At 30.0% G+C, this 25837-nt stretch overlaps 1 protein-coding gene across 1 annotated transcript in view; it reads right to left on the bottom strand.

Moving 5' to 3' along the window:
* Window positions 1-11785: 11785 nt before the first annotated feature.
* The window catches only part of LOC106621893 (protein Skeletor, isoforms B/C), a 71277-nt gene continuing 57225 nt past the window's right edge, over window positions 11786-25837 (bottom strand). The window contains exons 4-12 of the mRNA XM_070105711.1: window positions 24850-24961; window positions 17840-18058; window positions 17586-17786; window positions 16786-17110; window positions 16508-16722; window positions 16171-16442; window positions 15982-16112; window positions 15752-15915; window positions 11786-13776 (exon numbers count right to left, since the gene is read on the bottom strand). Coding sequence (XP_069961812.1) covers window positions 13612-13776; window positions 15752-15915; window positions 15982-16112; window positions 16171-16442; window positions 16508-16722; window positions 16786-17110; window positions 17586-17786; window positions 17840-18058; window positions 24850-24961 — 1804 coding nt within the window. The 3' untranslated portion in view covers window positions 11786-13611. The remainder of the gene's footprint in view (window positions 13777-15751; window positions 15916-15981; window positions 16113-16170; window positions 16443-16507; window positions 16723-16785; window positions 17111-17585; window positions 17787-17839; window positions 18059-24849; window positions 24962-25837) is intronic.

The following is a 25837-nucleotide window of genomic DNA, read 5'->3' as shown; positions in this document are numbered from 1 at the left end:
GGTTGTGTACAGTTTATCAGCGTAAATAATACAAATAGGCGTTGGAGTGATAGCTACATTTACGGTACATTCGTTTTTTATGCAAACTCTCGCGGCAAACGCTGCCAAGTTGGTGGCATTTAAATAATAAGTAAAGCTTTCGGTTTATTTGTAATATGTAGATTTGGAATATTTGTTCAAAATTTGTTTTATTTTTTTGTTGAAATTTCTTTTATATTGACTGTGTAAAACGCCACTGCGTGCAATTTAAACTCGTTCACCGTTTAGCTTATTATTTATGTAATGAGGAAATAATAATTATACACACACCCATATATATGTGCATTTCATTGAAATCAAAAGCAAAAACAAATAGCAAAAACAAAAATTTACATTCTTTAATGAAATTGAAAATGAAATCTAAATGTGGCTTCATGCGCAAATGTAAATGTAAACCTAAAAAATAAATAATTAAATAAATAACTAATAATTAACTGAATTGAGAGATTTAGATTTTATGTACATGTACTATGTAATTGTGTGCACAATTTGCATGTGTTTAGAATTTAAATGAATTAACTTGCAAAAAATTCAAATTGTATTCAAAGCGAGTTACAATAACAAAAAAAAAAAAATTAGATGCTGCGTTTATGCAATATATTTTATGAACAGAAAATATATAACATTTACAAAATTTTACGTTCACATAAGGAGGCATGTATTAATGCAAATCGGTTATTATAAAATTTATATAAAAATTAAATTAATTTGTCAAAAAAAAAATCTCAAAATTATAAATATATATTTTTTCTCAAAATTACTTTTTATTAATTATTCTTTTTTATACAATTTTTTATATAACTTTTTTCCTAAATATAAAGTTTTTGTTTATTTAAATAACATCTTAAAACTTAAATTTTCTCATAAAAAATTACTAAAATTAATAAATGTGTAATTATTGCATGCTATTTAAAGATGTTAAAATAATTTATAAAAAAAAAAAATCTAAACAAGATATATAGGTTTTTTTAAAATTTATATGTTAAATAATTTTTTGTTATATAAACAGCTATTTTTTATTTAAAAAAATTAGTAAACAACTTCCCAAAATCATAAATACATATATAGTTTTTTTCAAAATTTTTATTTTTAATAATTATTAATTATATTTATAGTTTTTTATATTGATAGCTAACTTTTATTTTAAAAAATTCAGAAAACAGCTTCTCTCATTTTATTATTTTTGTTTTAAATATAAAATTTCAAAATTTGAATTTTCTCACAAATTGTTTGCAATTATTTCCTGCTATTTAGAGGAGTTAAATTTATTTTAAAAAAAATTGTATATATTATGGTAGAATACTAAGTTCGCATATTCATATATAAAATTTTAGGGCAAATTTACATTATTTTCCAAGGTTAATTTTTTTAATATAAAAACTAAATGATAAAAAAACCTTAACTCTAATTTTCGTTTAAAAAATCTTCTAATTTAAATGATAAAAAAAAATGTCTAAAATTACAACAATCGTATGGTATACACACAAGCATTTTTCATTCATTATTGCGTATTTAAATAAAATAAATTAATTCGTAAAAACCAAAAAAAATAAATTAAAATCTAATAAATATAAGTACATATTAGGTTGTTGTGCAAAAATAAATTTGAATATGCGTAACCATTTAAATTTGAGGAAAGTTAATTATGTTTTTAAAAACTGTAAATTTCTTTAAATGGTTTTTTTTTCAAAAAAAATTATAAAAATCTTCGAACGTTTGCTTCAAAAATTGCTTCAACATTTGTACGTAAATCATGCATGATCCATTCATTTGTAAATTGTATAATATTTGGAAAAGTATATGAGAGCAATACATATACATATATCATTTGAGGGTAAATTAATTTTTTTGAACAAGATTTTCCAGTTTTTTATGTATTTTATTAGAAAAGAAAAACTAGAAAATTAACTTGAAAATGAAGAATTTCTAAAAAAATTTAGTTTATGTTAAAGCAAAAAAAAAATAAAATTAATATTCTTTCAAGCATCCAAAACTAAAGATTGTTTCATAAATTTATATTTTATTTTTTACAAAAGCATATACGGGAATTTTAGTAAACTCTAACGGCATTATATAAAAAATATTATTATATATAAAATATGTATTATTTTCAAATAATTTAATTTGTAAAAAAAAAAAAATTTATTACATAACCTCATTATGTCCAGATAATATAAAAACGTCTTTGAGCGTCGTTTATTTTATATTTTCCTTCATTTTCGGCGAACTTTGCGCACTCATTATGCATTTAAATGCCACAGTTATTAACACAGCAATTATAAATTGTTTTAAATTTTTTTCAAATCTGGCATTTATCAAAACGTTTAAGTGCGTCAGTTTTAGCCACTTAATTATCTTTCTTAAAAAATCTATTTTTAAAAGCCATGTTTAGTTAATGTGTTTAATTTGATAAGAAATATATTGATTACCATTAAATAATAAGTAAATTTGTGTTAAACAATTAATAACGTTTATAATAATTTTTAAATGCGCTGAACTTTTAAAATTTCTTTATTAAGTTTAAACTTTATTTTTGCATTATTATTATCTTATTTTTTATTATTAATATCTTTTTTTTATAAAATTTTTATTTTTTTTTAGGCATAAAATTAATTATAATGATAATGGTACTGTTAACAATTGAAAAAAAAAACAAAACAAAATAAGAGTACATATAAAATAAATCCTTATATTGAATATCTTTAGAATTTAAATGAAAAAAGTGTAATTAAATTTACTGAATTCTATGATTAATAAAGATCAAATGAACTGAATACAAATGTAAAAAAAACACCGCTGACTTTTTTTATCCAAATTTTTTTTATCGAGAGTTACAGGTTTGTATAATAAATTGGAAGGATCGACATTAAGCATTTGGACCATCTAGTAATCTCGCTGCGTTCGCCTGTGGCCGTCAAAGTGTGATACATAACAATAATAACTATACCGTTTGAATATATGTGTGGAGATCTAATGCACCTGATAGTGGAAGTACAAAGAATAATTTAGGCCAACCGAAGCGTTAGAGCGTTTTGCTCGTCAGTGAGCGTCAAAGAGAGTGCATATACGAGCAAGCAAAACGCATTATAGTGTGTCGTATTCTAAAGCTTGTGGTAAGCTTAAAATGGCTATTGCTCCCGACAACAAAAGTATATGAGACTTTCCAGCCATCCGAAACATTTGAATTACATAGTGGACGCATACAAAATACATCATGATGAACTCTGTCGTATTGGCATGCTTGTGGCGAGTTTATGATGGCTATTACTCTTGATAATGAAAATATAAGAGATGTTCTAGTCATACGAAGCTTTTGAATCATCTAGCGAGCATACTCATGCTAAGCCTAAATCCGTCACTGAATACATGCGGTCTTCTAGATTCGATTTTAAGTTCCTTAAGATACCTTTTCTTCCTCTAAGTCTCGTTTAATTGCATATTTGACTTTAGGATTATAGTTATAGTTTCAGCATGTCTTGGGAACAGTTGAATTATTCTTTTTAATTTTAATGTAGTTAAGTCATTTAAAGACAGGGATGATATCGCAGAAAAATTTTGATTCCAGATTCTTACAAATTTGACCTAAGTCAATTTGTACTTTGGGACTTTGTGTAATTCTTCTTTACTTTATTATTATTTATTCTTTAAAATATCAATAATCAATTTCTTCAGCGATACTAAATTTCATTATCTATATTTTGGTAGTTAGTTGCATGCATAATTGAAAGTTCATTTTTAGATTTAGAATACATTTTCAGCATAAGTACGAAAAAATAACATTTTCTGAGGTCTCTTTAAGGGACACACCTAGTGTAAAAGCTTTCAAAAAAAAGCGATTTTGTGAATTAAAAAAAAAATAACCAAAAATTGAAAAACATTTAATCTTAACCAAAATTTTGGTAATTTTCGGTTTGCCAAAATTTAATGTATGATCAGAACAAAAAACTAATAAGTCATTATACGAGTATACAGAACATCTCTGCGTCTCCGAGTAAGCTCCTCCGCCTCGAAATATAAACTGTTAGATCTGATTAACTGTGCGGCTGCGCTCTAGAATACTTTAACTCAAAAAATATATGCGATATCGACCTAAAATGTTAGTATGCTATATTTTAAGGTATAACTTATTAAAATATAGAAAAGAAATTTTATTTAAAAAAAATTTTACAAACCCCGCTGCAAGCCATAGGAATATTTTCCATTATGTTAATGATCCATTTTATTAGTTAAAGAAGAAAAAAAGGTTAACTTCGTTTGTACCAAAGCTATAATACGCTTCACAAATACAAAATATTTCTTACAAAAACTTGATTTCAATCTTTCAGTTTGTATGACAGCTATGTATATGCTATAGTAGCTCTATCTGAACAGTTTTTGGGAGATTGTACCCTTGCCTTGAAAAATATCCTATGCCAAATTTGTTAAAGATATCTCTTAAAATGAAAAAGTTTTCCATACAAGCACTTCATTCCGATCGTTCAGTTTGTATTACAGCTATATGCTATAGTGATTCGACATCGGCGGTTCCGACAAATAAGCAGCGTCTTGGTGATAAAAGGACGTGTGCAAGATTTCAGAATTTTAGTTCGATATCACAAAAACTCAGGACTAATTTGGGCATATGCAGACAGACAAACGGGCATAACTAAATCAACTTAGTTCTTCATGCTGATAAGTTTTGTACATATTTTATTGGGTCTCCAACGTTTTCTTCCCAACTTCGTGGCAAACTTACTTGTAGTATACCCTGTTCAGGGCTCGAAACCGGTTCGGTTCACAATCAAATGGCGCTTCTGTGCTTAATGCCCACTTTCATTTTGTATCAGCTTAAAAACCAAACAATAATTATTTTTATTGACATAAGGTGAAAACAATTAATTTTATTATTGTTCAATAATTTTCGTATTACATTCAATATAAGACAGATGCAATGTTTTTATAACCATTTTATTGTTATGTGTTAGTACAAGTACAATAGTTAAATTTTTCTCAACATGTACTGCACTTTCTTACTATTTGCATACACTTGCAATTTTTCGACAGTATTTTTTGTGTGTTTATTTTCACATTTTGTTTAGGCCATTAAATTTTGAATACAATTAATTGCTTTTTGAATTTTTGCACATAAACAGCAAATTTTGGGTTCCAAAAGATTTTCGTAAATTTTTTTTATTGTCATTTTATTGTTATAAATTGTATTGTATGCAAGTGTGTGTGTATTATTTATATGTTTGTATGCATACTTTTTATTGTCTACAAATTTAAAATGCTTCAAATGACAAAGTTGTTTTGTACTTAAAGTACCGTTGTCTGTGTGTGAATACAATTCATATGTATGTAGATATGTAAATGTGTGAGTTTTTTAATTTATTATATTATTTATTTTTGCTTCATCATGCATCTACTGCAGGCTAACTGCACTCATTACCAATCTATGTTATTACCAAATGTGAACCGAGTTGTTGCAATTATAATTTTTTTTTGTTGTTATTATTCTTTTTTAGTTTTTTTAATTTTGCAATTCTGTTTTTAAGTTTTAGTTGTCACTTTTGTGTTTGAATTTCAAAATTTCTCACTTTCAATTCGCTAAAATTCATTTTTTTTATTGCGCTGCACTATGCTAGTCTTTACAAATCCTAATTTTTAATGACATTTTAGTTTTGTTTAAAATTACAATACTTGCAATTTTTACTGTAATTTATTATGCAAAATGTGTTGTTGTGTGTGTGTGTATGTGTGTAGATCACTAATTTGTTTTAGTTTTTATGATTATTCAATTTTTATATGCATGCACACATGTCGGTATGTTTTTGTGTATGTGAGTATGTAAATATGTATGTGGTAATATTTTATTAGAAGAGTGAAAAAGTTCATGCAATTTACATAAATTTATTTTATTCGATTTTTATTTTTTTTTATTTTTATAAATTTTATTTATTAATTAATTTTTTTTTTTCAGAATGAAGTTTCATATTCGCCTTGCTTTAACTATTTAAGGTATTTGGAGCTCGTGTTTTAGTTCTTAATAAATGTATGTACGTATGTATGCATGTGTATATGTATATTTTTGAGCGATTTTTTGTTTCATTGAATTTAATTAGTTAGCAAATATTCACAGTGTGTGAGTTTTAATGAGAACAATAGAGCTATCTAAAAAATCCTTCTAAACATATGGAATTATCATCATTTACTTACAACTACAATTTAATACTAAGCAGCACAAATATTCATATATATTTACATATGTATATTTGCTGGGTATTAGTGTGTTTGTATGTTCGTAGATATGTGTTGTGTAATTTTTGAGCAATTTTTCTATTTTACAAACTGGAAAGAGTCGTATCGTTGGCATATTCTCATCAATACTACGGTGGGTCAAAAAAAAAAACGAATGTCTTTTTCGCGTGGTACTCTGAAAAATTGGTTGATAGCCCCCTTTAAGAAAATCTCTCCAAGTATGAGTTCTTTATTGTAACGGGAAGATCCTCCGACTTACAGTTCTTTATTTTTTTCTTATCATCAGATATAAAAACTCATATCTCGTTTCCAACTACTTGAAAAATATCTCGTGTCATAATAAGCAAATTTTTTCTATGAATTTTATAATTTATTAAAAAAAAATATTACTTGGTAAATCGGAAAACTCATAGTTTTGTAAGAAAGTAATTTACTGCTCTACACAACGCGTACAAGGTGAAATTTTTTGTTTTTTTTTTTTACCCACACTAATTTATATATAAATATATATGTATATATACATATATGTCTTTTTGTCTGCATGTATGCATGTATGTATATATGTAGGTCAATTATATGTACATATGTGTGTTTGTAATTGCATTTAAATTTGCTCGTTGTGTGCGTCTTCTTCAACTATTTATGCTTTTTTGTTATTTTAATTTAATTTCTAAACCTTTTTGGTTTTCAATTTTATTTTTGTAGCTTCTTGCTCATAGTAATGGCATGCCATTACAAATTTGTGCGTTTCTATTGTAGGCGAAGTATCTAAATAAGCTATGATTTATATGAAATTTAATTGTTTAAAAAATATATTCATTTAATATCTGTTCGTGTGTGTGTCCTTTCAATAATACGTGCAGTTTTGTATAAAAGAGCTGAATTTTCTTTTCTTATATAAAGAGTTCAATTTGGGAAAAATGCAAATATGTTTAGAAAACTAAAATAACTTTAGTCCACTGAAGGGGTTATATCCACTTCAGTCAGAAGATTTAAAGAATTTCTTAAAATTTAATAATCAGCGATTCGTTTTGAAAAAAAAAATGGTTTTCCTTGCTCTTGTAGCCGATCTACAGGAGTACCTACCGAAAAAAGGTGTCTGGCGATGAAAAAGATTTTTCTACTTAAAATTACTTCTTCGATTTTTACCTGACAAATATATCAAAGAAGGTCGTGGGAACGTTTCATGTCGATTGGTACGGTCGTTTCGGAGAAATTTTCCGCATAGCTCCGAAACCATTTTCCGTATCAACTTCAAATTTTGGGTGAATATTTTCCAATATTTATGAAATCGTTATATAAGCAAAAACAAAACAATTTCTTCTAATTCGCAAATGAATATAACAGCTTAAGTTACTTTACATCTGGTAAACTTCATAGGTCTATATAAAAAATTAAAACAAAAAGTTCGCATGTGTTGAGATGAAAATACAAGTATAATTATAAATAAAGATACAAGAATTAACAAAGTTCACAAATTTCATACAACAGGTGGACCGAAAAGTTGGTATCCTTTAATGGAAAAATATATTTTTAATCACAATTTGATTTAAATAATCGTTATGGTTGCTATCCGGGGTGGTATACCGATTATAGTGACCTTTCGACTTCTCGGTAACATATTTATAGTACGACTTGTATATTATTTCGAATAAGGCTGCAGTTTTTGCGATTACTCCTTTACTGTCGCAAAATTTATTTCCGGGAGCATTCTCTTCAGTTTTCAGAACTTCAACCAACATTCTGGTGAACATTTTATTCTACTTTAAATTCATTTCGTTCACGTTCAGATTACAATGATGATTCCTTCAGTATTAAAATGCTCTAAAAACTATAAACCGTGAAATTTCTCAGAGACATTTAGAACATAAGGAATATGTAAGAAAATAAGAAATAAATAATTTACAATTTAAAGCTAAAATAGGCAGGCGTACTTTGGATTAGAATGGGCATGCTTTGCATAAACAACAGGATGAGATCTTCAGACAAGCGCTAGAGTGGCACGCACAAGGCAGCAGGAACCGCAGGAGGCCTAAGCACGCGTGGAAACGCAAGCTTATAAGGCACAGAAAGGTCTATCAAAAAATCGTAATTATTGGAATCATTTTACTGCTCCTTTATGCTCTTCAAGGAGCCAGGCTAACTAAGAAGAAGAGAAGAAGAAAATTGGAATATAGCTGTGCTGACACTACCCACCATGCTGTGAACAAAAAAACATGGAAATCAATAAACAAAACATGATTAGAAAATTAAAATAGTTAGATTTCGGGCGTCGCTTGTTTTTACGAGCTAGATATTTTGTATTAAAATATTTTTACAATTTTGTTATCAAACATTGATATCGTTAATTTTTACACGCTTTATAATAAAAATCAATAATTCCATGTTATTAATTAAGGTTATCGTTATGAAGTGCTTCAAAAAATCTGGAGAAGAAAGTCCGTATTCATATGCGACATATATACATTTAAGAAGTTCATTCCATATATATGTATATATATTTTTTAAGCATCCTAATTAGCAATTAATAAATTTTATAATTATTAGGACTATTTATAAGCGACTTATAAGTTTATTACAAAAATAAATTATTTTAGTTATGGCGCTTCAAAAACAAATAAGCATGTACATATGTATGTATTCGTTCGTTCAATATGCCTATATGTACCTTTTTTGCTTTATTTCATTAAAAATGGCTGACCACATACCTACATATGTGTGTAATTTTTTATTGTCTCTCATATGCCTACATATATTATTGTATTTACTATTACTTACTGCTAACACTTATTTTAAAATAGTTGTGCTTCGTACTGCTAGGGCATTTTATTTACCTAACCTATATTTCTACTACTTATTTAAGCCCATTCTTTTAATACTAAATTTTTTTATACTAAATTTATTTATTTTCAATTCAAATCTTTATTACTTAATTTAAATTTTTTATGTTACAATTACAGCTATTAGTACGTTTTATTGTCGGAAAAAAAATGTATTACAATGTGTTTCTTTCATTCTTATTGTCTTATGTATATGTTTCAATTCTCTCGGAGAAGAAAATATATATCAATTTTGTAATATCTTTATGCATTATGATAACAATATTTTTGATTAAAACACTTCAAACTCATTAAATGATGTTATAACGATAATAATAATAATGACAAGAGTCATGATAAAAATAATAACAATCACACTAATAATCATATATCATAAATAATATTAACAATTAAAACTAATTTCACTATCATAATTAAAGGATAAATTTAGCTGAAATTCCCTTTGAAATGAGCTTTGAATAAACCGGATAGATCGCGATATTGAAAACTACCACTTAAACCCTGTAAAGAGGCAATATTTACGCTGCTGTGTGGTACAGAGAACTTATTCCTTATACTACCGTTAATGATCGGTACAAATTTAATTTTTTTTGTTTTTGCTATACATTCAATGAGGAAAAAAATGTATGCAGCTTAAACATGGACTAGACCAGTGTAAAGAGAATGTTTTCATACAAAGAAATTTTTAAAAATAATGACGAACCGATTTATGCTAATTGTTTGTTCGATTGTACCATGTCTTGACGAATCGTAACTAGCTTTTGTATGTGTTCATCCTGAAGACCATAAAATGAGGTCTGAGTAATAGGAAAATTTGCTGAAATTTTAAAAGAAACGTAGCTGATTCTGAGTAAATTCACTTAAATCTTTTTTTTTATTAGAAAAACGATTTTAGCAATGTTATTGGACATGATAAATAATACCAATTATAATTTATTATATTAAAATATAAAATATAATATATAAAATAAAACGCATAATAAATATAAGGAAATGATATCAAAAGTTTTAAACTCTCCCTCGAAACTCCCAATAGAGCATTTTTTATACTTTAAGGGATTACATCCAGTTGCATGTCAGAAAAAACGCGTTTTTTGTATATTTTTTTTTCGAAGCGGCATATTATGTTATAAAAAAGTAAACATAATGCACATTTACAGAATTCAATGTACTATAATCATCGGTGATTTATTTCGAAACGTTTTGGGTTCACTTGGTTCCCTAGCTGATCTTCAGGAGGACATCCGAAATATGGTGTCTGGCGGTGAGGAAGATTTTTGTGCTTAAAGTTCTTAAAGTCACCACAAACCTTAGAACCAGAAAAAAAATATATATTAAAAGAATAGATGAATACAGATATTGTTTGAAGGCCTTATTAAAAATTTAAATTTTTGATGAAATAGCGGTTTCCCAAAATAAGGTCGTTTTTGTTAAAAAAACATGTACACTTCAGGGTGGCTTAAAAAATCGAAATGATTATCGAAAATTTTTTTCATTTGATCACTATCAGACAAATACATATAACTAAGATGATCGTGTGTAAATTTCAAGTCGATTGGTCAAGCCGTTTCAAACAAAATTTTCCTCACCAACAACGTTTCGACAAACACACGTTTAAGGGAGCTGATTACACTAAGTGCAAAAAGTCTTACAACTGCGCTCAATCTCTGAAACTATTTGCCGGATAAACTTCAAGTTTTCAGAGATTACTTTTAGAATAAAAATTAAGTTTTTTTATAAGAATGATTAATAATTTCATATACAAATAAAAATTGGATTTTTTTAAATTCATAGGTGAATATTACCGCTTAATCAGTACTCCACTTTTATTATGTTATTTTTGATTAAAAGTACGAACATTTTATTTTAAGCGTATAGAGTTAACGAGTGGAAAATCTAAAACACATTTGTAAATAAATTTATTATAATTTGTTTTGTTTTGACCTCTTCACTTTTTAAATGGTTTTTCTTTATTTTAAAAGTTAAAAAAAAAGTTTGTAATTTCATAGAATTCCGAATTAATACAAGATTTTTAAATAATTTTTTATTTCTGAAATAGATTCCAACAATCCAAAGAGTTCAAAAAACAGCTGTGACTTTTGTCAAAACCAAAAAATAAACAAAAAATAAATTATAATAATAATAAAGAAAATAATCAATTGATACGTTTTAAAGAAAAATTAAAAGTATAATTTATGGTTTTTTTTGGTACGGAAATTCCTACACAGTTTTAATATTAATTTATATATATATATATATATTATATATATTTTAATCATAAACGAAATAAAACAAATAAATTTTTAAATTTAGTAATTTATTAAAATAAAAATGTCATTTAAATTTTTTAGATCATAAAATAAACCTCTTCACGTTTTTAAATAATTTTTCTTTAGTGTTTAATGAAAAAAAAAAATTTGTAATTTCATAGAATTCCAAAATAATATAAAATTTTTAAATAATTTTTTATTTCTGAAATCGATTTCAACAATACGAATACAAAAATTCGTATACAATTTTAACATAAACGAAATAAAACAAATGAATTTAAAAATTTAGTAATTTATTAGAATAAAAATGTTATTTAAAATTTTTAGAACATAAAATTTATAGTAAAAATTATACTAAATATTTAAATATATATATTTTTATATATAAAAAATGTTAACAGATAAGTTTTTATATCAGAAAATAGGGATTTAAACGTATATTATTTGCAAATATTAAACAGCACATCTATACGGATTGATATACATATGTATAATTATGTGGATCATTTATTTTTTATGCAACTGGGCAAACGTAGAAAATTTGCAGCTTGCCACCATTATTTCAAGAGTAGCAAAATATGCGGGTAAGCATGTGCTGTAGGACAATCTATTTTTGTTAAAAAAAATTATTAAATTAATTTATGCAAGCAGCACAGTATAAGTTTTAGAAACCTACGTACATACATGCACAAATATATATTTTAAAGATTTTTTTTCAATTCATCTATGTACGTCTGTATGTATGTATTTAGTTGTGTATATATAAAGTTAAAGTACATTGATTAGCGTAAATTTCAAATATTACATTTGCACTTTACAATAGAGATTTCTTATTATTGTCTCACATTAACATTATTTACTTTAAATAACTATATTTTAATTGAACAATTTCTTTATACAATTCGGCTTTAGCAATAAATTTGCGGTTTTTCTTTTGCTTTTTGTTTGCATTGCAACTATTCTCCGTTATTATTGTCTTGTGTCAACATTATTGTCAGCTTAAATGCTAAAAAAAAATATTGTCTTTTCAATAATAAAATACATTGTACAATACATAAATATTTTTATAAAAAAGTTTACATCATTAAATTTCAAAAACAGCGTTACGCATATGTATGTATATGTATATGTATATATGTAGTTGCGTGTATACATAACATTATATTACTTTTTTATTCTTAAACAAAAAATACATTATTAGTAAGTTATGAAAACCTATAGACCGAAAATACCGAAAATATTTAAAAAACAATTTTGAAAAAAGTCCATACATACATATAGTACAGTGAAATTTTTAAGTAATTATTTAAGGAATATATATTTTTTTTATTAATTTTTAATTTCTATTTTTTTTTATTTTTCTGTTTGTGTTAAATTTTACAAAATACAAAAAAGTTTGACGTTACTTAGTGCAACTGCGCCAATTCACCGTTACTCGCCTATATACGCCTATTTATTTATGAATTTCCTCTTGTATGTATGTATGTAAGTACAATGCTCGTTTGGATGTAAGCATGTATGTACTTGCAATCACAACAAACGCACACATTCTCAGCACATCCAACAATCATGCATACAAATTCAACCGTTATTTTCATACTATCATGTTTTTCTTTTTCTTTTTGTTTTGTTTTTCTTTAATCTTAAAATTATTGTCAAGATATGTTTTTAGATGATATTAGCCTGGTATTTTGGTTAGCAAAACTTTCAGTTTGTTGAAACTTTTTGAAGTGAAAATGTTTGGAGGCCAAGCGAATGCGCAAAATTTGGTGACATTTTTAGAATATTTTTGTCTTTTCAAATAAATAAATAATTTTCTTTGTTTAAAAACCAAATTTCATGTTTTTTTTTTAAATATTTATTTTTTTTCTACTTTACTTTGCTTTTGTTGGTTTGTAAACGGATATGCTACTTATAAATATATAAAAGTCAATATGCAAATATAAATATGTATGTACATACGTGTGTGTGTGGACCAAAAAACAGAACCGATATGCGCTCTACAAAGATATGCCTTATGTTTTCTCTCTTTCAAAGATATGTTTCCACAGTTTCAAAAACGTAAAATTTTATTCCAATAGCAAAAATATGCATGTGCATGTATATATCTGTAAATATATTTATGTGTTTGTGTATTTTGCACATTTCACTTAGCCTCTCAAACGGCTTTCACTTGACATTTAAAATCTAAAACGTTCTAACTTTTTGTGACAGCAGCACCACTATCAGGCAATTATTGACAAACTGAAAATGTTTTGCGTCACAAACAGGCTAAATAGCGCGGAAATTGTGTACACAATCGCATTGGTGATGGTTAATTGGAGCGCAGCTGATGCGTCCGTGGCATCGACAACGTTTATCTTCCAGCCGAGATTTCGATGTGTGAAGCACTGGAAATATGTAATAATTTATTACATCAATTGTTGTTAAGAAAATGTGTTAAGATTAAGGTTAAGTTGCATTGTGAACAAAAATGAGGTTAGTAACTAAATGGCAAGGCGATCGATAGGTCACGAAGACAAAATTAAGGCTCACCTAGGATTTCGAACCACATTCAACTTTATATTTAGAGCTGTCAGTTGAATATACCTGTTTCATTAATTGTATACAGATCTAGAGAGCCTTTCAAAACTTCGCTAAATTTTTTTAGAATTTTCTTAGTCTAAAAATAGGTCTACACTAAGCAGATAGCAGTGTCTAGTGACAACCAAAAACATTTTTGTTTAGTCTAAAAATAGGTATACGCCATGCAGATAGCAGTATCCTATCCTTTTAGCGATCTATTGTAGTAATAACTAGAAAAAATTGTTATCTAAAAATAGGTGTAGAGCAAGCAGATAGCAGTATCTCTGCAAGCTTCAACCGTATTTAGGATGGTCAATACCTGATTAAATTTCTTATGATTTTACATAGCTTCGGTTCAGCTTAATAACGAAGCATTGGACCGCCACCCATAGTTATCATGGACTTAGTAAAAATTGGGTACGATGAAAGTCGTGACAAAACTACATTACATTAAGTTTGGCATAAAGTTTGTCAAACCCAGAAGGATACGTCGGAGAACCTACAAAAAATACAATAAATATAATGCGAACTAGTCCCTCAGTTTTTGAGATATTGATCTGAAATTTCGCACACGTCCTTTTCTCACTAAGACGGATCACTATCACGGATTGGAATGAAGTGCTTCTTCTGCGCTTTAGAATTGATTCAAAGTGGGCAGTCTATTTGGATGGCTGTCGATTGGACTTCGGAGTAAAATAACGGAACTATGCTTCAAGTGTTTGTTATAAATGTGTACTCGTTCTGATGACGTAGACTCGACTTTTGAGGAAACGAGAGGTAAAATCCATCGTTATAATTTTAATATCCCTTAAGTGTAGAAGTAGTTTTCTGTTTTCATCACTCGAGCCTAAGATTTTAGGTCAGGTAGAAGCCAAAACCCTTCTTGTTGTTTGACCAACTCAGATCTTTTGATTCTTATTCAACCGAGAAAAATATACTCCATCGGAAGCTTTTGTATTTCCCTTGGAAGGGAAAAGAAAGGGATGGGGCTGTAAGATCAAACGTGGTTTCTGGTGCACGTTGATAGAGAGCAAAGGAGAAAAAATACAAATGGATCTCGAATGGATCTTTGCTAAAATAGATAAGTTGGCTGACAAAAATATTTTTTACGGAAAAAGACGTAGAATGGCTTAAAACCTTTCAAAAATATTTCTATTCTGAAAACGCTTTTCGAAAAGAGTTATGGATCGTCTACGAATGTTTTGTCTGTTTTGCAGCAACAATACTCGGCTACAAAACTGCTTTTAATCAAAGTTGACGTCAAAACGTTTCTAGTTATTGTGGCAAGCTACTTTCGAAATATATATCAGAGCTGTCAGAATGAACTTCCAAAAAAAACCTTCAAAATATATTTTGAAAAAGTTGAGATGAAAAAGATTAAGTTTCGAATATAAAGCGACCAGGTTACATATGTTTTGTTCCCAAGCGTAGAAATTTACGTTTTGTTTCATTGTGTTAAAATTGTGTATGTCTCTTTAGAACTGTCAAGTTTTACCGCTAGCGCGGTCGATAACTTTCAAGATCAGCTCTATTCAGAATATTCTTATTTCTTATATACTAATCGATTTAGTTACCAAAAATGTTCTAAAGTAAAGCAAGCTCAGAAAATTTTTTTTAAAATAGACCATGATATGGAACATTTCTACTACTCACAAAGTTTACTACACAAGCGATTAAGAGATCGAGAGACACTATAAAACCAAGAATTCGGAATATGTGTACAAACACTTAATGGCAGAAGATAACAAAAAAAAAAATAATAATAATAATGCACATACAATAGTTAAAACTCCATTTTACCTGATAATACAGCAGATCTGGAGCATCCAATGGTACTGTCCAATTTAAGTAGCCTGGTTCACCTTCAACACATTCCAGCATCAAGGTCTTCACATACTCCTCAAAAGTTTCGATCTGGGCTGATAAATCAACTGTACGATGTGTCCATTCACAATAGCGCCCAACTGACAAGATAAAAGTTGCATCGAATTAAAATTTACTCCTCTTCTAAAAAAAATATGTATGCTCACATGCAGTCGGTATCGGGTTACCCTCCTCATCGAATTCGACGCCGGCATAAGCTTTTTGTTTGCTTACTTCAAGACCAGTCATTTGTCCAATACCGCCTTCTGGTGAATCGGTGATATAGAATGGATGGTATCTGTATGAAATGATATGTATTGAAAAGTGTTGTCCAATAGTTTGAAGGTCCAGCTTACCTGGCAGGTTGTGCGGGATCATCGCCGCCTTCGACATAAAACTCATAAGTTTTGCCACGCTGCACCGTTATTTCTGGTATTAGCAGATCATTCAAGTACCAAGCAATACCCCAGGATGGTATACCAGTGAGTGGCGTGTAACCGCGCTTACCGCCTGTGGGACCAATGCGAGCTGTGAATACGGTCTGGTTAGTGATCTTGCGTGTTGGCCAAGGTTTTGGTCCGCTCTGATCTTTGAAGCTATACAGCGAATTCTTGCACGAATGATCGTTCTATGAATGGAATAGTAACTCCATTAGTTAAAGCCATTTACAGTTAGAAAATGAATTTCACTTACACGCGATGAGAAATTAATGCGCACGTCGTCGATGGTGTGATCATTGCCGGTGTGCGAATGTGCATTTGCCTCCATGAGACTATTCAACGGCCCGATCGCAGCGATCACGGACACTTCGCGATCCAATGGTATGGCAAAATCATAGATAGGTTCATTAGTTTGTATGAGACGCTTATAGCGTATGCTGGTCACATTGTTCTTGCGATCGCCGCTCACTGGAAAATAAATTTCCGCCATTAATATGAATTGAGTTTGAAAACAAGTACTAATTTACGTACACACAATAACGTCGTTACGTCCACCGATGCGACTATCGGGGCAAGCGCCGTGCTGACCATCGCACTGCGACAAATCGGAGATAAAGTAGTCTTCAGCGCGAAAAACGCGCGCATTGGTATCGTAGAATGCAACAACGACATCCGATTGCGACATTTGTGCGCGTCCATTGGCACCAGACAGACCGAAAGCCATATATTGATCCTCGGCAATGCGTCCAAACAGCTCGATCTGTATGTATTCACCTTGTATCTCCCATTTCACTTGCAGTTTGTCGGGTATAATCTCACGACAATTGGCGTAGACGGGACGTGGTGTGGTGGTAGTCTGAAAATAGTAACAATAAGGTGAGTATTCTTAGATTTGGAAAACGGAGAATTCTTTTCTATATATACATTTTCGTACAGGTTGTATGAATGTACTACACAATGAGTGTTGGTAGTCTAAACTAATACTTACAGGTGTATACCACCATGGAGGCTAATGCATACGAAAGATATAAGAATATAATGTTTAATGAGATATTTTTTGTATGGCGATCATTAGGTTACAAAGTGTGAGTAGAATGCTTACGAAAGTGTGCGATACTCATAAATGAGAGGACCAATAATCATAACAATGTATGCCATAATGAAAAGATCATAACGATCATACATATGTAAATATGAATATATGTATATATGTATAGAGGAATGTATAAATATACTACTATATTATATACACTATAAATAAGGTGAAGGTGTTAACTAAAACGCTTCAAATAATTCTTCAAGCTGATATTTACATTAAAGGTATAATTTACCGTTATTTTTGTTTGACCCAACGCTGGCGGCACATCCAAATCTTTTGGTATAAAAACATGTCCGAAATTATGCCTGTACTCCACACACCAAACTGACAGCCAATCGATATCGTAAACTGTCAAGGAGCCGGGTAACTGTATCTCAATATCTTCGCCTTGATAACCACGTAGCGGTTCTAGTGAGCCAACCTCATTGGGAACCTGAGCAAAATCTTAATTATCTTAATAATAATTATTACAGCGATATAACTTACCTTAATTCCCATAATATTGGGTTCGGAGCCATTGCCAACCCAAAAATAGGCATCTGGACCGGCGCCGTCATAGTGTAGATTGGGTATATAGAAAGTTTTTGCATCCAAAACACTTATATTGCTCGAGCGAAGTCCATGTGCTAGACGCTTGAATTCCGGTAGCACGCGTGGCTTTGGTACATCTAGGTTAGGTGGGATAAAGACTTCACCGAAATCAACCTGTTTGAATGAAATTGTTATATAAAATTACTTAATATCCGAATAATGAGATCGATTTAGTTAAAATCGGCTTAGTGTTTTCCAAAGAAATCAGGCTTACTTCTAAAAGCACACTGAATCAATTACTATTCATCTAGAGAGCTAAATCACTGAGCTCAAAACTGTTTGAATCTGCTTTAGTAATTATTGAGCGTTGACTGCGTTATAATTTTCATTATCTCCTGTATTAATTGATAACTGTCGTTAATAATTGAAATAGCAATAGATCCATTATGAGTTGTAGTATAAATATAATAGTTTGTGAGATTGTTTAATCAGACTGCTGAAGGGAATCATGAAACTTATTAAATTGACGTTAAAGTCAAGGTAATTAGGAATCAGATTAGCTTTCGTTATACAATCTATACATCTATTGGGATTTCAAGATTCTGTTATATTTATGGCTTATAAAGGCGAAGCTGCCAGCTTCGGAAACTTTTGATATACTAACCTCAACTTATTCTATAACCTCAACTTATTCTATCTAAGAATTTCTAGAAAAGGAGATCACAACAGTTTGTAGAGAATTCACGATACCTTGCGGGCTACACCAAGCGTGAAATTAAATAAAAAAGAGATCAATTTATCTTCGATAGATTATATCATTTAAAATAACATACTCAGATTTTAAATCAATATCTTAGTTTAAAAAAATATCTTAAAAAGTTTTTGAGTTCTAATATTAAGCTGTTCGGTTCAATCAGCTCAAACAGTTCGTCTTTAAACGCGTTTTCCTCAAAACCCAATTTTTATTGTCAAATTTTGTCTGCATGTTATGTTATATAGATATATATCCAAAATCTATGCGACCAAAATATTGGGTAAAATTCATTTTTTGTTTTTAACGCCGTACGAAATCGCGTGTAACTCGAAAAATATTTTTTCTTTACAAATTGTACTGCATATTCTTTAAATATTATATGTAATTGACAAAAATCGAGTTTTTTAGGCTATCACGTTAGGTGTGCCCCTTAATGGGTTAAAACATTGATACATCGGTCACACTATTCCTATGACAATTGGGTTTAAACCATCGTAATGGACCCGGGTTAACATCGGGTTGAAGATTGTTAGCTAGAAAATGTTCTTCAAAAGTGTTAAGAGAATATTTTCTGCCGTTACTACAACAACAAGTGCAAAAAAAATTTTTCACTGTAAGGCGGATTATCTAATTATAAGATTCACATCTAAAATGATTTACTATTGTTAGAGAACTTTTTAGTATATAAAACCTATCAAATGGGTGAAAGCTGAGCTAACATCACTACGTGTAAGATTTGGGCTCGTAAAGCCTGCATAATTCCCAAAAGTATTAATTGTATCTGTGAATATTCCCATCATCTTCAGCTTTTCTGAAATTCAGGACCAAGTATTTTGAGGCAAATTGCTTTGCCTTGTTAAGGAGTAACCCAGATTTTAATGTATGAAAATATATGAATTCTTTTCTTCCGTCCCTCAATATCAAATCTTGGCGAAAGATTCTTTTGCAGTCAAAAAGATTCAAAACCTGTACCTGTTGTACCTCTATACCCCTGATAAAATCAAGACACATAGTAGGAATAGAAGAAAAAGTTTTGCCAAGCAACTAAGAAAGGTGTCAGCGTCTATAACCACCCATTTTTACACAATAAATATAGTAAAGGCATTGAATCCTTTTGCCCAGATCAATATTAAAACAATAACTCGCAAAAAGAATTAGTAAAATTAATAAATTTTAAGTTTTCCACTTAAGAAAAGGAATATTCAATAATAATCCAGTTGATAATCCCAAATAGCCATTGACAAGCTGCTTCTTACAACAGAGATTGTACAAGGAAGATTCAATCTGAAAAGAAAGAGCAAGCTGTTGCGCCATTTATAAAAAGCGACAGCGAATCAATGGCCTTCAGATGTTGCCTTAAACTCAGGTTTACTAAAGCCACAAGTGAGCTTGTCGAAAGGATAGACCGAAGAAAGCTATGTAAATGACATGAAGATGCATTTATTTAAGTCAACGAAGTTATAAAAATGCAACTTTTTTGTGAAAATAATTATACGTTTTACATATTTTCATACAGACAGGCGAAATTATTGCCGAAAATACTCATTTATTTTATGCGCACACATACACATCGACACATTTACTTTTGTGAGATATAATGTATAAGGATCCTCCTTTTAGCACATATTCATACATATACTAGTGTGTAAATATATAGTAATGGTATGCATATATGTATATTTTCGTGCACAATATTAATTATATGCTTAAAATGTAATGACTTTTTGTTGGATTTGTCTTGTATATGTACATGTATACTGATTAAACATCTTAAGAGATATATATATAGTATATAAACATACTCCAACACAAAAGGACAAAAAAGGAGAAATGTGCGCGCGCATTGTACATACATATATACATAGATACATATGTTTAGGTGGATGGTATAGGTAGGGATGTATATATGTATGTGTGTAAGGAACTTCAATTCCCCAACTTCCCCATTCGTGGTGAATATAAATGCAACAGAGTTTATACTGTTGTCTTTTGCAATAATGCATATCAAATTTCGTATGCTGTGTATACAGACAGACGAACATGGCTAAATCGACTCAGCTTGTCACGCTGATCATTTAAATATATAATTTATAGAACTTTCGACGTTTCCTTCTGAGTGTTTAAAACTTCTTGGCAAACTTAATATATCCAGTTCAGGGTATATCTCGATGAAACTAGGCAAACATGTTCCCTGAAGTTACAGTTGAGAGAAGCAGGTCTGGCTTGAACCTCACTCTCTATATTTGAAAGTCCAAATATTAGTAGCATAAATCATAACAGCTGTCGCTGACTTGAAACACCTTGGAGTATCCAAGCCAACGGTATAATTTTTGAACAAATTTTTCAGATCAGACCTATATAGCACATGGCTATCATAGAAAGTGACCGATAAAAATTAAGTGCTTTTATAGAAAACTTGCTTATTTGTGAAGGGTATGTATTACAGCGTCGGTGCCACCAAAGTTCACGTTTTTTCCTGTTATGAATAGTTATTCACCACAGTTTGTCTCATATTCAAATATGTATACGCTTCAATATACAGACATACATATCTACATAAGTATGTGTGTGTGAATGTCTGCACAAAAAATTGCAGCCACTTTTAATCATACTGCAAACTGCGCATGTATAGGTATTTATGTAAATACATATGCGTAACATAGCATATATTTCACTGAGACTACATACACATAGATACACACTATGTGTATGAGTGTGCATACCCCCATCAGCGCTCACACACGCCTACTTATGTACACACTTGAGTTAATCAAAAATGTCTGCTGTAATTTATTTAACCACGACGCCATCTTTTATATTCTAAGACAGCAGCCGCAACTCCCACACCACCGCATACCAACACACACGCTCCGGGTGAGTTTGCAACAAAGTAGGATCTTCCGTTTCCTGTTTTGCTTTCTATCTGCTATTCTGCTTTCATTCTTTGCGTATTCCGCCTCCCGCTGGTAAACGAAAAATAATATTATTTCGTGCACGTGAGCCAAATAAAACAAAAGTAATTTATGAAAATTCACCTAAAAATACATATGTACATGTAAGTGAGTGATATATATTTATGTATATATGTATGTATGTATTTGGCGCCTCGAGTGCGCAATTTTCACACCAAAAAATGGGCGCGGTTCGAATATTAACCCCGAAAAAAAATTAGTTTTGTTTTAGCCGTATACAATGTTGCTGTTGTTGTTGTTGCTTTAGTTTTTGCACATTGGCAGCAGTGTTGCATATATTCAGGCGCTAAAGTCAATTGCGTGAAGCGTCTATGAATAATGCATGCTATTCTTTGCTTAATAGATAGGTTTATACATATAAATATATATATATAGCGCCTGAATATATATATATATATATATATATATATGTGTGTGTATATGTATATAAAAAGAAAATATGTATGTGAGTGTTTCAGTGGATACGTATATTTTGGACTTTGAACTCAAGCATTTAGCTTAAATGGTTTTGCCGGCCTCAAGGCGCATCGCTTACTAACTGACTGACAGCAATCGCGAAATTCACACGCACCCACACATACGCCCACGTCTTTAGGTGAGACTGTATTCAAGTTGCGTCAGTTGAGTTGTTTATATCCCCATGTACAGCTATTTAACGCAACTTGTTTTACACCTGTCATAATCGGCCATCAATGGCTGAGCTGTGCGGCTTTCAGTGCTTTTGTTATTTATCCCCTTTGCATTGGTTGTTGTTATTGTATATGTTAGAAAGTGATTTGCTGACAAATATTTACGCAATCGATTCGTGTTTTAATATGATTTTGAACTTGTTTCAGGGTGAATATTAGAAAGGCAGACATCTGTAGACATTTACACATAGGCATGTACATATTATATTATATATTGCATCAATAATTTATGGAATATGTTTTGATTCAAAAAAATCCGAAGGTGGCGAACTATAAAGAGGTTATATCTTCTTTGAATTCCAAAAAAATCGATTTTTAGTTTTCTATATATGTATATCGAATGTACATATTGTATATTTGAGAAAATTCCTCGAAAATTTTAAGTTTACACAGCAAATAGTTTCGAAGATATGAGAGAGATTTGTTGAGAAAATTTAACTTTGTGTAATCGACTTCCTAAACTTTAAATGTGCTTTTCTCGAATCGCTGTTTTCGTAGAGTGACGAACATTTCTCCGAAACGACCGATCGACTCGAAATTTTCACACAACCTTTTTAGCTTTATTAGTCAGATAATGTAGGAAGGAAGACATTTTTTGATAATAATTTCGACTTTTAAGACATTTTGAAGTGTAATTTTTTTCCGAAAAATAACATTTATTTTTGGAAAGCCGCCATTGCAAGAAAAATAAAAATTTTAACTAATCGTTAAATTATTAATTGTATTCATCTATATATAATAAACAATTTTTTTTTGGATTTGAATGTTTTAAGCAAACAACTATTCCTCACCCCCAGACATTTTTTATTAAGGTTCTTCTGAAGATCGATTACTTGATCAAGGGAATCCAAAATTTTTCAAAATAAATCGCCGATTATTAAAGTACATTAAACTCTGTAAATGTACATTTTTTTATTTATTTATTACAAAAGATCCCTTTTCAAAAAGACATCACAATAAAACGCATTTCTTCTGACCTGCAAGTACATAGTATAACCCCGGAAACTTAACCGTAAAGACAGTACAGCAGGTTGCATGTGAATCGGCATAAAATTTGCACAATAGGCGTTGCACCGCCCATTTTAATAGGGAATCTTACGCCTGAGTCACTACTTGACCAATTTCAAATTTGATGCATAGCAATATTTTGACCCTTATCATTCCATTGAAAAATTGATGAGATCAGGTTACAACTACGCCTACTTTCCATATAAAGACAAATCCAATTCCATAAGATTTTTTTTACTTTAAAATATTATTCAAACACCTATAAAGTTTTGAGAATAAACATTTGTCAATTAGTGCCTTTCATCCAAAAATGATTGAAATCGGACTATTATATTTTCAAGACCCGCTTACCGGATATAAAAAGCTTCTAACCTAAGGCGGAATTTATTTTGAAAATATCGGTTAACTTGTTGCATATCTTAACAAATTTAGGGTGGTCTTTTATCCGAGTCTTAAAATCGGTGTACGGCTTCTCCTAGCCAGCTTTATGCACATACTTCATATAATAATAATTTTCGTTATTATGTTTAACTTTACAACATATCTATCATTCAATATGCAAGATATTTTGATAAAATCAAATCTTGAACGTACTATAGTTTGGTACCGAAAATATGTGAAATACGTCTATAAAATTACCGCAACCCGTATATACTAAATATAAAGACTTTTGTTACTATACTTGTATTTTTTAATCCAGATCTTTAAACCTTACAACAATTACCGTCTGGCAAAAGTTTTAGTCTCACTGTTTGGAAACTCATTGCACAATATCTGATTAAAATCTTTACAACTGCTGAAAGATGAACATTTCTGAGAGAAAATAATTAAATGAACCTCTTGTAATATACTCTGCGCTTTCTTATATTAATAATTTAACTTTCCACAAAAGTTTTGATATCGATGTCTACAAAAAAATTATTAAAGCATATTTTTAAAAACTGAAAAGTTTCATGCACTCATCAATAGCTTTTTTTTTTAAAGTATACATCTCATGATTCTACACATTACTTGAGAAAAATATCCACATCGTATATGGTTATCGATCTCTGCTTTTTTAGCTATCTTGCATGTTTGTGGTACAGTTCGCCATATAATACTATTTACGGACAGTTTTTCAAGTAATTGTCACAAAAATTAAGACATTAAGGACATAAAAATGCTGGGAACCACTGCAATACTACATCTCATATCATAATTATTTCTAATTTTGATAAATTTAAACTCTTGTTCTAACCAAAAATGTTAACTAATTTTCAAACAACCTTGACCAAATTTTCCATAATTAGAATCACTCATCTCCCACTGTATAGCGATTATGTGGTTATTTCTTTAATTAAAAATGAATTATGACAAAACTTGTGCGTCCACGCGACCGCAGTTTGTCCGAATCATTTTGACAGTTGTCAAAGCAACCGAAATAAATATTCAACCACGATTACGAAAATGTCTAATATAAATTTGCGGATATTTATGTATGTGTGTAATTACCATGTGGCTGTGTAACCACAGCATAAGGAAACGCAAAGCAAATCTTCTTACCGTAAATCGTCGGCACCACACAGACAGCCATCGTATATCCTTAATCCTTTTGCCCATGGGCAGACGCAGTATGATGTTGGTGTTGTTGTGCGCTTGCAATATTGGTGGATCGCTGCGGGTGAGAAAACGGAAGGAAAGTTGAAGAGATAATCGGATACGGACTAAATATGTTGTGATGTTTGTATACATATATATAAATATAAATATGAAAACCTAACTTCATATATTATTTAATTATTTTATTTTTATATTTATATAAATATGAACTTGTGGTAGAATATATATACACATTCATGAATTTAAACAAACTAAAAAATGCGTTCTAATATATTTTATATCGAGTATATGTAGGTATATAAATGAATGTGCTTTTGTTGCAGTTAAACAACATTTTACTGTTGTTGGCGGACGTTTCAATGATGTGTTATTTCAAAGCGCAAACTATTTGCTGTCTAATAAATTAACAGAGGTTTATGCATTTTTGTTTTAAAATGTGAGCCTGTTCTGAACATAATTAATTCAAACTTTATTACATTGCAACTTTCAAAAATTCATGAACACAATGACATTGCCATAAATCATTTGCTCAAAGTTAACTTGTAGCAGCAATTAAAGCAAAATTTATCTAAATTCGGTATGCTGAAAATTTTACCTATATTTTCACCTACATAATTTTTGATTATTTAAGATTATTATTAAAGCAAGAAAACACGTTCACTTCGGCATTTCTTATATCATAAAAGAATGAAAAAGATGTCTGGCCGCTATATGCTATAGTACTCCGATCTATAGAATTTGTTCGGAGATTGCGGCATTGCCTGCGCCAATAAACGATGTGAAGTTTCGTGAAGATTTCTTGATAAAAAAGTTTTCCTTACAAGAACATGATTTGGGTCGGTCAATTTTTATGACAGTTATTTGCTATAGTGGTGCGATATCGGCGGCTTCGACAGATGAGCAGCTTCTTTGGAAGGAGAGCATGTGTGTA

The sequence above is a fragment of the Bactrocera oleae genome, chromosome 2 (assembly GCF_042242935.1).
Source record: "Bactrocera oleae isolate idBacOlea1 chromosome 2, idBacOlea1, whole genome shotgun sequence".
Lineage (NCBI taxonomy): Eukaryota > Metazoa > Arthropoda > Insecta > Diptera > Tephritidae > Bactrocera > Bactrocera oleae.
Note: the sequence above shows the minus strand (reverse complement) of the source record. Positions and strands in the feature narration are given on the sequence as shown.